The sequence below is a fragment of the Prunus dulcis genome, chromosome 5 (genome assembly GCF_902201215.1).
Source record: "Prunus dulcis chromosome 5, ALMONDv2, whole genome shotgun sequence".
NCBI classification, from domain to species: domain Eukaryota; kingdom Viridiplantae; phylum Streptophyta; class Magnoliopsida; order Rosales; family Rosaceae; genus Prunus; species Prunus dulcis.
Window position 1 is genome coordinate 9,074,595 of NC_047654.1, and position 13,130 is coordinate 9,087,724.

A 13,130-nucleotide genomic window follows, 5' to 3' on the forward strand; every position below is an offset into this window, starting at 1 on the left:
AAACTTATTTATTTTAAAATTGATTTATCTTCAAATTGTCAATTGTGCCCTAGATGCCCAAACTTATATAAGGCTTATGCATGTGTATCCGAAGGCCCAATTTATTTCAACCACTTGAATGATAGATTCAAATCTTCATATTTTGAAACTCATTATTATGATAAGAAATTTTAATTTAGGGGCGAGACCACCCAAATAAAACTCTTTTGTGAACCTTTTATCAAGAGTGTTGCTATTTCCACCCTCTTGCTTATCTTCCCACCCACCATGTAAATTTGAAAAAATAAAATTCTATCTTTCCACCCATCATTATTCTTAAAATACCATTTAATTATTAATTCAAGAAAATTCTCTTTGCTAATCCATTAGGGATCCAGATCCTTTGCTTTGGTTTTTCTCATAATTAAAACATACAAATATATTTTCCTTAAAACGTAAATTAATTCCTTCTCTCATTCATTATTTTTTACTTTTTAATTCTTATGAAATTGAGTTTTTATTTTAGGGTTGATGTTTTTTCCTTAAGTCCTTAAAAGTCATTTTGCAAAGGGGTAAATTTGTATATAAAATTTTGAAGATAAGGTGGGCGGGAAAATAAGACAGGTAGGTGAAAATAGCAGCACTCATAGACCCATAGGGATGAAAGTTACAAAACTCCCCATTAAAGTGGAAAACACATTGCAAGTGACTTTGAGCTCAAGTGATTACAAGTATTTACCCTAGCAATCGAGGTCAAAGATGTGATTCCCCCTCCTCAATATCGCATGTATAAAAAACGGATGTATCAAAGACGGAAAACACAAATTTGTCGGAAGGAATTAACTTGATGGGTCAACATTTATGTCTGCTTTATGTGCCAGATCAATTCTCATGAAGAAATTGGAAGAAGTGTGCCCCTAACAGTAGGGTTTAACAATTCATAGAGATACGGCAAGAAAAATCCCCACAAAAAGATAGAAAACAAATCTGTCAAAATGGTCAAATAAATGAGGTTGAATATGCATTATGCATATGATGTTCTATATAACCATCCAAATTAATCGCCATTGACAGTTGAAACACTTCTCTTTTTTCTCTGGACTACATTTACATTACCGACTGTTGACGTGGCAGACTGAATCTCTGGGAAAATTCCACAAAACCCACGCCGCCAGGTATCCCAAGGAGTACAGAGTAAGGCTTCTAGAAAAATCATCCATTAATTTCATGTAGCTGTGAAGAATTGTCTGCATGACCTCCATCCGTGGTTCTAATTGCCCTATTGGTATGTGTTTACTTTGAACAAGTATTTATTTATAAAAGTTTTTGTCAAGTTGAGGGATCATTCTGCCATCCCTGAAGTCAAAAAGTTTTTTTTTTTTTTTCTGGGTCAAGTGACAATACGAACATGGATTATTATATGGTCTTTCTACATCAAAGTTGGAGTCTTGGACCGCATTCATACCTCTCAACGAGCCTTGACAGCAATTGGGTACAAAACATGACTAAGCCACACACACACACACTAATCTAGAATTGGCAATCGGGGCACTCGATATTAAATTTAATTACTAGAAATTAAAGCTTGTAAAATAACAAATTTCTATTTTTTTATAAAAAAAGAAAAAGAACTTATGATTGAATTTTTATTTTCCAAGAGTTCTATTTCGTGGCTTACGAGCTACAATCACTTTCCCACATCATTACGAGTTTGGATTGGACCACCTACGTACTTATTTATTTGGCAATAAATAATAATGTCCTTATAGTCAAAATTGTGTCGTGTGCAAACCTTAGTTAACTTAGTTATCCTTGTAAAAGCATAATAAGTTATTCATACTGCATCGAATTATGCGCTGAAAAATTATTGTACGTCATGATAACATCACTAGCATATCATATGAACGCTGTTTTGAATTCACTAAAACTGTAACACATGTTGGATTTAAAATTTAAATTCAAGGTGTAGTATATAAATAGTTGTATACATGTTAAAATAATGATTAAAGAAAATATGATCATTTGGAAGAGAGAAGACTAGAATCCCTACAAGCTCACACGTCAACAAATTCTTGACTTGTCACTATATGCAACAATTATTCTGCTATATATATACATACATAAAAGGCGTCGGCCAGTTTCTTTTACTATAAATGTGCCGACCATACGTTCCCTCCATTCCAATTTATGTCCCATCAAAGCCAAAGAATCGAAGACGATGCTAACAACTCGAGATGGCATGCAAAATGGAATGCATGCATAATGCTTTGCTTTGCCCTAAAGCAATTGCCACCGCCCAATCCATCCCCCACTGGCGTTTTATTTTTCAAGTTTGAACGCCGCACCCCCCAAGCTACGCCTAGCTAGCATTAGCATATGCACCGAAGACAACCTTCGCCTAGTACTTCCAATTGTAATGCATAATAATTATCTATGTTTGATGTAACATCGTTGGGGATTTTTATTCTGGGTTTGGTTTCCAATTTGATTTTTATATTGTGGCAGGTCATTAATCAAGGAGAGTGCATGGATTAGGCTCTTAAACTAGGATTAGGAGGCAGATAATTAGGGGTGTTCTTTGTGTTAGTTTATCTTATCTAATGAACATGAGATTGTGAATTTTATAGTCCTGTCCTGTCTTATTTTTCGTTACAATCTTATCGAACTAACCTAATTGACATAGGATTGGTGTGTGCGTGTGTTTTTTATTTTATGGTTGGCCACTACTACTAGATCTTGGGGGGTTTCAATTAAGCTAAGCTGACCCAAGTTTTGCCTCATTCTTTTTCAGTTCGGACAACTACAATTTCATCAATTGTCACTATATTCTTCTCTTACAGTTCAATTAGATTTTTAAACCTATAAATCTTCTAAGACACATACCAAGTCGTACTTAGACACATAAATAAGTCATGTACCAGTTCGAATATCCCCTTCTGTAATTTAAATTAGATTTAAATAGAATAGTATTTATATTTATAAAAAAATTCAAACCTCAAAAAAAGACTAAAAATTGTGCATGCCATAACAATTTGTCGACACCTAATTTGACTGGCCGTCAGGGGTTAAGAAAAGAAAATGTGAGGCCTATTATTTTATAGAAAAACGTTAAAAGAAAATTATAGTATTTTGAAAAGTTGGTAGAGTTAAGAAAGCATAATTGGTTGAAGAAAAAGTTAATATAATTATGGAAGATGGGGAAAAAACCTACTTCTTTTTTTATACAATGGAAAAAACCATCTTTACCAAATTTTTTTCACTAAATAAGGTTGCAGTAAAATACAAACAAGCAGGAACGCATGTGCATATTGGGTTGTATAGCCCAGACGGAATTTTTATTTTATTTTTAAATATCATGCAGTCTTGATAAAAAATAAATAATAAAATACCATGTAGGTAAATAGCCACAGCCCAACCCAAATTAAAAATATGAAATATTTATTGTTTTACATAAATGGTTAACATGTTCTATTTACACATTATAATGTCGCCGGATCATTATTCGAAGAAAGATAAATATTCGGCTCTTCTAGCCAAGTGTTGCCATGGGGGAAGATCGGTGTACCTTCAGTAGCCTAGACTACTTGGTCATTGAACCCCAAACAGATTTACCTTATGTAGCCTAGCCATTGAACCCCAAACAAATAGATTTATTCTTATTACGCTTTCATAACATCCTTTTCTCTTCATTAACTAGTAACATCCCCTTGATTAAGAAAAAAGTTACTTAGTAACATCCCATCTTTAAATTTATTTAATTAGAGAAGTAACATCCTCTTTTAAGTTAGGGCGAGCAACGCCACATCCTCTCTTTCCCTCCATCCAAATTTTAAAATATATGAATTTTTACAAAGCATGTAACTTTGATTTGTTACATGCTTTGATATATTTTTGAAGATAATAATTTTGTTATTTATCCAGCCACATCATATATTCATAGTAGATATCATATTATAATCAATTCATCTTAGCTTTTAGTGGTCACATATAATAATGATATTGTACCGTATTCTTCGATTATATCATTGATCACATCTCTAACAAACGATAAGACTTATATTTTTAAAAGTGAAATATATGTGACTCTCACTTCTATAAGACAAAAAACATATGTAGTTTGCAATTACGGTGGAAAAAAAAAAACATTTTACCGGCCTTGAAAATAAAAACACCGAATGTTTACAACCCTTTGAACTGTTGTGAGTAACCAAATGAGATTTTAAACAATGTGGGTTTCAGATTGTGTGATTTATGAATAGCTCCATCCATTGATGTTTATTTAAGTTTTAGAGCTAGTTTAGATTGCTCCGCAAGTCAAGCCTGTCTCTTTAAAAATAGGCAGAGAACTGCCCGACCCTTCTCACTATTGTGTTGACCAAAAAGGATCTTCAATAGGAAACGTTCTTCATGCCTCTTTAATACAGAACCATTTAATGAATCATAAAACAGAAATAAATAAATAAATAACTTATTAATATTAATTTTGATTGGTATTAATTAGGAAAAAGAAATTAAGCCTTTAATTGTGGCCATCGCTTTCACTTCTTTTGGTCCATTTGGAATTTGTAAGTATCCCTGTTGAGCCTGCAGGCCCCAAACAGTGCCATGCTTTTGGTCATAAAAAGACGCTTGAAACTGCCAAGAATTTCAGTTTGAAACTTTTGCTGTATAATAAGCTGCAAGTCTCCTCTCACATTAGCCGTCCAAAACAAAGTCTTCATTTTTTATTCCCAAATCCAATGATTCCAATAAACCCCTCAAAACCTTGCCTTTAAAATCCCATACACTCTTCCACACATACCCAATAGAACTATCAATCTCTCTGCTCTCTCTCTCTCTCTCTCTCTCTCTCAGAATCTAGACCTATGGACCAGTTAGCTCCTTTGAACTCTGAAAGCCCAAAACTTGAGCAAGAAAACCAGAAAACCCTTCTGTCTCTGGCTCTCATAGAAGCCAAATGCATAGCCAACATAGCTTTTCCAATGGTTTTAACAGGCCTGTTGCTCTACTCACGCACAATGATCTCCATGCTCTTCCTTGGCCGCCTTGGAGAGCTTGCCTTGGCTGGTGGTTCGCTTGCTATTGGCTTTGCCAACATCACAGGGTACTCTGTTCTCTCTGGCCTTGCCATGGGCATGGAACCCATCTGCGGCCAAGCTTATGGAGCCAAAAGATTCAAACTTTTAGGCCTCACTCTGCAGAGAACTGTGATTTTGCTTCTCTTAACTTCAATACCCATTGCACTTTTGTGGTTCAACATGAAGAGAATTTTGCTTTCTTGTGGCCAGCAAGATGATATTGCTACTCAAGCCAAATCTTACATTTTTTATTCTCTTCCTGATCTCATTGCTCAAAGCCTTTTGCACCCTCTGCGGATTTATCTGCGAAGCCAATCCATAACTGTGCCTCTCACATTCTGCGCAACTCTGGCTATTCTTCTCCACATTCCCATCAATTACCTTCTTGTTTGTGTTCTCAATCTCGGAATCAAAGGCGTTGCGCTAAGCGGGGTTTGGAGTAATGTCAATCTCGTAGGATCTTTGATTTTTTACATTGCAATCTCAGGTGTATACAAGAAAACTTGGGGTGGTTTCTCCAAAGAGTGCTTCAAAGGGTGGAAAAGTCTCATGAATTTGGCAATTCCAAGCTGCATTTCAGTTTGTTTAGAATGGTGGTGGTATGAGATCATGATTTTGCTATGTGGGTTGTTACTTAACCCTCAAGCAACAGTTGCTTCAATGGGAATCTTGATTCAAACCACAGGTTTGATATACATTTTCCCATCTTCTTTAAGCTTTGGTGTATCAACAAGGGTGGGAAATGAACTTGGTGCAAACCGTCCCGAAAGAGCACAACTTGCAACAATTGTGGGCCTATCTTATAGCTTTATTCTGGGATTTTCAGCATTGCTGTTTGCTGTGACTGTGAGGAACATTTGGGCAAGCATGTACACCCAAGACTCAGAAATTATTACATTGACATCAATGGTGTTGCCAATTATTGGCCTGTGTGAGCTTGGGAACTGTCCACAAACAACAGGTTGTGGTGTTCTGAGGGGAGCTGCTAGGCCTAAGCTGGGTGCAAATATAAATTTGGGTTGCTTTTATCTTGTGGGAATGCCTGTTGCTGTGTGGTTGGGTTTTTTTGCAGGGTTTGATTTTAGAGGACTGTGGCTTGGTCTTTTGGCAGCTCAGGGCTCATGTGTTGTGACCATGTTGTTTGTTTTGGCTAGAACCAATTGGGAACTTCAAGCCCAGAGAGCCAAGGAGCTAACAGGAACTTTCACTATTGATGATCAAGACGATCAAGATGCTGCTGATGAAGCTTATGAGTCTTTGAGTTCATTACAAAAGACCAAATGTGACAATTCACTAGTATGATTCTGAGCATTGACCAAGTTGGAGTAGGTTTTCTGATAAGAACTTAGTAATATCTGTTATGGGAATTTTATACAATTTTGTTTCTTTCTTCAAGAGAGATAGACCAATTCTGTTGTAAATGATATGTTGATAAATTAGGGGGTTGTTGCTAGAAGAGTTATTTTAATTCAGTATGAAGGTAATATTATTTTATAGAGCCAGTGTTTATTTCTTTTGACAGACTCTTGTGGAAGTAACATGCCTTTTCATTTATAAATTATTTTAATTGATATGGTCAAATGGGAAACACATTGTTGTTGCTTTGTTGCCTTTAAACATTGTTTAGTGGAAGCAATTTGTTTTATGTTTTGTCTTCTTGATTGGATATGGAACAAGATCAATGTTGTTTTTTGTTCCTTATCTCAGACTTTTCTTGTGGCAGTTTGTTTTTGTATTTTGGCTTAAATGCTTTGGGATTTATATAATTTCAATTGCATTCATCCATGGGTTGTTTTAAGTTTTGGATTTTAAGTGGATGTGGGTTGGTTACCCTTTTGACTGCCGATTACATAATCGACTCATCCTCTCATTCGGGTAACATAGTTTAACCATCTTTAATGAAAACAAAAACACATTTCACTTGTTCTTTATACTCTTTGTTTAACGAGTTCATTGAACTGAACAATGAAAAATGTTAAAGAAACCATATTTTTGCTCTTTGTTTCATGAGTCTAATGAATTCGTCAACATTTTATATTAAATTGATAGAACATCAAAGATAACACCCCCACTATTATAAAAAGGCTCAAAGGTCATGGACATTCGTGTTCAAAAACAAACTCGGAAAAAATCCAATTCATCAATAAAGGTTCAAAATCATGTGAAATATGATATGACTAGAGGCGGTAACTGGTTATTACTTTCTTAGATTAATTCCCGACGCTTAACTTGTTACTGCCTGTAATGACCTTTTATCGTATTGAAAAATAGATATGTGGACCAAGTCAGGCATTCAACATATACGTCACTATTTGAGACTCACTTTAGATGATCTTTCTTTTTCATGGAAGAAAGAAAATTCCAACTTAAATTTTCTTCTAAGAGTTGAAAGAGAAAATTCGAACTTAAATTTTCTTCTAAGAGTTGAAAGAGAAATATCAATAGACTAAAAATTAGTTGGTACAAATAATTGTGGCTTAAAAGGCTTTAGAGAAGAGAGGTGTGTGAAACCCTAGTCCCCTCTCTTCTAAAAAAACACCTATAGAGTCGTTTTCACTTTGAGGGGGAAGGAACCCACTATTCTTTCTCCCTCCTCTCTTTTTCTTTCCTCCCTTATCCTATTCCCTCGTTTTGTTATGATTTTCCTCCATCACAGGCAGCCGCATCTTAGCGTGGATTTCCACATGTATTTCGGAGTCGGATCTCCACTACCATCCTTTTTGTGGTTTCCTTATGTTTGGAATAAGTTGCAGAAACTCTTTGGGTTTTCTGTGTAGTTCTTACCTCTCGTTTTGTGAGAACTTTTCATCTCTCCTTTGTGAGAGCTTTTCACCTCTCATTTATGAGAGTTTTATTTGTATTGTTATGACTTAGTTTTTTCAAGCTTTATATCTTTTTGATTATTATGAGTTTGCAATCTTGAAATACCTGTGTCAGAACTTCTTCGAGTGGAAGCGCACCTGATTGTAGGGGTGGACATCTAAAGCCGAAATACCAAAACCGTACACTAACTATACCGTACCATACCGTTTCATTTGAGATGAGGAGATATTCGGTACGGTACTGTATAGTACCAATGGAGTATGGTATGATAGCGGTATCAGATATTTGGTATCGGTCAATATCATACCGTACTGAAAATTTAAGAATGAGCTTTACATGTTTCAACAGCTTGATATCCTTGTTTTGCTTTTAGTTTTACTCGCTAATCAAAAGCTCAAGCTATCCTCATTCTAAACGTTTGTACAACTGTTGTCTTTCTATAGCTATAATCATAATCATGACTGTGTTAGAGAATTTCCACTTAATGACAAATATACATGGCCCTTCATTCATCATGGTGTGAGGAATCTATCTGTTAACTGCTTTATGGATCTATCAATTAATTATAAGATGGCTAGGGTGTCCAACTCAGGTGTATCTGGTATTTGAAATTTTGTACTTCTTCTTACAAGAGGTTTTTCTTTAATGAACAGATTCACCTTTTTTGATATAATAAATATGGCTCCCTCCAGTTCCAAATATAAGTTCTTTGTCAAAATCATTGCCACTGCTCAAGCGACATTTGACTTAAATTAGGAGTATTATGACATAGTTTATAGATAAGAACAAGAATCTTTATGTAAAAATAAACAAGCATGCAACGTTTGCTTTGTTACTATTTTAGTAGTTTCCATTCTTATTGAATTTGTTTGCTTTGAAAGATTTGGTTGATTTGGATATTGAATTTATTGATGGATATTGATTTGGTTGATTAGGATTTGGATTTGGATTTCTAAAAAAAAAATAAAAAATAAGGCTTTAGAGAAAGGATTAATGCCTTTTTCATATAAACCCCATCCCACCAATCTTCTCCTCCTGATTGGTGGCTGGTGGGGCAGCCCAGTGAACAGAATCATTGGGCCTTTTAATTGGACCAGTATTCTAATTTATCTGTTTCGGTCATTTTTTGTGTGTAATGGGAGCATTAATGTGCAGACGTCACATTCATAGACTCACACATCGGAGTAATTAACGTCAAATTAATTAGGCAAAGAATGATCGAACTTACCAATTGCAAAACATATAAAATTGCTTGTATTTGGGGGGAAAGTTTACTTGGAATGCACAAGACCCTTATCAGTTGTATATGAGTTGATGAATTACCTAACTCGTCCACAGTGTCCCGCCAGTAAGCACACTCTTATACCCGTTTAAACATTTTACACATGCTTAACTAGGTCCTCTTTGCCAAATTTGATTTGATTGCCCTAGTATTCATGTATCCCCATGTTTTTTACAATTCCACTGCCACTTTACCACATTATGTCAATGGATATGCCAATTTAGTTACTAGAGACTTCAACATACATCACATCATATATATTTCTTCTATTTGTTTTAATGTTGGCATCTTATATATTTCCTTGACACACAGGTTGGGCTTGTAATCTTCTGCCATGGAATAACATGGCTGACCTTAATTCTAGAATAAAGTACAATATAAGGTTGACCAACTCGCTACTTTATCATTCTTGTTAATATGCTCATTAGAACAAAGAAAAAAGAAGCATCATAAGAGTACACAAAGTATGGGGTGAAATCATCCGAAACCTAACATGAGACATTGTGAACTTGTTTTACTTCTTGTAATCAAGAGGAAATTCCATCGCCAGTAGGGCTACAGGCACTAACTTGTTTAGTAGAAGCAATTTATTTTATGTTTTGTCTTCTTGATTGGATATGGAACAAGATCAATGTTGTTGTTTGTTCCTTATCTCAGACTTTTCTTGTGGCAGTTTGTTTTTGTATTTTGGCTTAAATGCTTTGGGAATTATCTCATTTCAATTGCATCCATTCATGGGCTGTTTTAAGTTTTGGATTTTAAGTGGATGTGGGTCGGTTACCCTTAACTGACTCATCCTCTCATTCGAATAACACGGCTTGACTCTCTTTAATGAAAAGAAAATAAAAATGCATTTCATTTTTTCTTTCTACTCTGTCTCACGAGTTTGTTAAATTGAACAATGAAAAATGTTGGAGAGATCATGTTTTTGCTCTTTGTTTCACGAGTTTAATGAATTTGACAACATTTTATATTAAATTGATAGAACACCAAAGATAACCAATTCATGAAAGCATGGACATTCGTGTTAAAAACAAACTCGGGAAAAATCCAATTCTTCAATAAAGGTTCAAAATCATGTGAAATATGGCATGACCTTTTATCATATTGAAAAATAGATATGTGGACCAAGCCAAGCATTCAACATTTAAGTCACTATTTGAGACTCACTTTAGACGATACTTTTTTTCATGGAAGAAAGATAATTCAAACTTAAATTTTCTTCTAATAGTTGAAAGTGAAATATCAATAGACTAAAAATTAGTTGGTTCAAATACATTGTAGCTTGAAAGGCTTTAGAGAAGAGGGGTGCGTGAAACCGTAGTTCTTTCTTCTAAAAAACACTTCTAGAATCGTTTTCACTTTGAGGAGGGAGGAATCCACTATTTTTCCTCCCCTCTTTCCTCTTCTTTCCTCCATTATCCTCTTCTCTAATTTTATTATGATTTTCCTCCAACCATCACAGGCAGCTGCATCTCAGCGTTGGATCTCCACATGCATTTTGGAGTGGGATCTCCACTACCATCCTTTTTGCGGTTTCCTTATGTTTGAAATAAGTTGTAGAGACTCTTTGGGTTCTTTGTGTAGTTTTCATGTCTATTTTTGTGAGAGCTTTTTACCTATTCTTTGTGAGAGCTTTTCACTTCTCATTTGTGAGAGTTTTATTTGTATTGTTATAACTTGATTTTTTTCAAGCTTTATCTCTTTTTGATTATTATGAGTTTACAATCTTAGTTTGGATACTTATGTTAGAATTTCTTCAATCGTGCGTGATCATTAGTGGAGGTGTACCTGATTGTCTTAATTTTGATGTTAGATCACTCTGTTATTGTAATGACCTTTTGTGGCTAGTGACTTTTTTAATTGAATTATAAATGCAATTCCAGACTTTCTAAAAAAACAAAATAAAATAAGGCTTCAGAGAAAGAATTAATGTGTTTTTAATTGATTTCTCAATAAAAAAAAGGCTTCAGATAACCCCCATCCCACCAATCTTCTCCTCCTTATTCCATGCACCATCGACATTTACCTTGAGATAGGGGGCTGGTGGGGCAGCCTAGTGAATAGAATCATTGGCCCTTTTAATTGGACCAGTATTCTAATTGATCTGTTTAGGTCATGTTTTTTTTGTCTAATTGGAGCATTAATGTGCGCAGGTGACATACATAGACTCACACGTGGGAGTAATTAACGTCAAATTAATTAGGCAAAGAATGATCGAGCTTATCAAATGCAAAAATATAAAAGGAAATGATGAGAGCCAAATTGGTTGTATTTGGGGGGAAAGTCTACTTGGAATGCACAAGGCCCATTCCCTTGTCCGTTGTATATGAGTTGATGAACCTAAGTCGTCCACGGTGTCCCGCCAGCCGGCACACTCTTTAAACATTTTACACATGCTTAACTAAGTCCTTTTCGCCAAATTTGATATGATTGCCCTAGTATGCATGTATCCCTATGTTTTTTACAATTCCACTGCCACTTTGCCAAATTCAGTCAACGGATATGCCAATTTAGTTACTATAGACTTCCACATACATATATATATATATATATATTTCCTTGACACACTCGTTGGACTTGTAATCTTCTGCCATGGAATAACATGGCTGGCCTTAATTCTAGAATAAAGTACGATATTAGGTTGACCGACTCACTACTTTATCATTCTCGTTAATATGCTCATTAGAACAAAGAAAACGTTGGGAAATTAACTGGCTTCAGAGAAGAAAAATAATAAAAAGGTGAGTTGTATGGGGTGGGAGGAACCAAATATTTATAATCAGGTGGGCGGAACCCGATATTTATAATCAGGTGGGCGGAACCCGATATTTATATTAGGGTGATCTTTGGTTTCTTCTCTTCTATAGGTTAAGGCTGTGTAGTGATATTTTTAAGGGCGTTTTTTTTTTCTTCGGTATAAGTGATAGGCTAAACTAATAGGAGAGAGTTTCTCATACACATATACTACTATGATGTCATGAAAATTCAAACCAGTCTAATTTTCTTTAATCACCAACTCGTCGAATTTAGCAACATACTTTATTGCATGCAATTATGCTAACCTTTTGAGATTTAAGCCATTTCAATTAAAATTCAAAGATACATACAAGTTCTTAATTATTTTTGGGGACTATAATGATCTCAACTTTTTGTTTACAACATATACAGAATCTGAAATAAATTATGTAGATGCAAACTCATAATATTTTCTTAATAAATTACGTAGAATCTGAAATAAATTACCATATATAGCCCCTTCAAATTAATATTTTCTTACATACAACCCATCATTTTTTTTTTTTTCAAATTTGACTACTTGATCATTTAGTATTTTAATTTTCAAACTGATAGCTTATTTATTTCCTTTTATTTATACCAATTTCCAAATTTAATAATTGTTATGCTCTCTATAGGTCTTGACCCTACATTTTTTCTTAGCAACCTATGCCTCTAGGTAGGTAAATTAATATACAACAAACTAAGGTAAAGAAAATAGAAAATTTGATATGTCTTAATACCTTAAAACGACATTTTTAACAACTAAAATACATAATTAATTAGCATACAATGATAATCATAAATTAAAAACTCTGTACGATGACACCACTTACACACCTTCAAAGCGGCCTGCCGCATACAACAAAAATACATTATATATTTAGTTCTAAAACATGCATGCATGGGAAATGTATGTACACATGCATGTATCAAATGTGTGGTTTATGAAAGGCATGCATATGCTTTACAGCATGTGCTAGGCGCCTTTACAAATCACATTATAATCATTGCTTGTCCTTAAAATTAATATTTTAATATCAACTTATCTTCCAAAGTGGTCAAACTAATTTTTCTTCTTCTTCTTCTTAATGGTCAAGGTGCATGGATGGATGGATGGGATGGGGAAAGTAAGCCAAAAACTTACTACAAAATGAAGTCATTGCTTATGATGATTAATGCATATTATA

At 34.6% G+C, this 13,130-nt stretch overlaps 1 protein-coding gene across 1 annotated transcript; it reads left to right on the forward strand.

Moving 5' to 3' along the window:
* Window positions 1–4,844: 4,844 nt before the first annotated feature.
* Window positions 4,845–6,498, forward strand: LOC117627813 (protein DETOXIFICATION 49-like). The gene has a single exon (XM_034360061.1). The coding sequence runs from the start codon at window positions 4,845–4,847 to the stop codon at window positions 6,357–6,359; it is 1,515 nt and encodes a 504-aa protein (XP_034215952.1). The 3' UTR covers window positions 6,360–6,498.
* The last annotated feature ends 6,632 nt before the right edge of the window (window positions 6,499–13,130 follow it).

Bases quoted from the DNA above. Each gene is read 5' to 3' on its own strand.
- LOC117627813 (XM_034360061.1), top strand. From the start codon at position 4,845: ATGGACCAGTTAGCTCCTTTGAACTCTGAAAGCCCAAAACTTGAGCAA.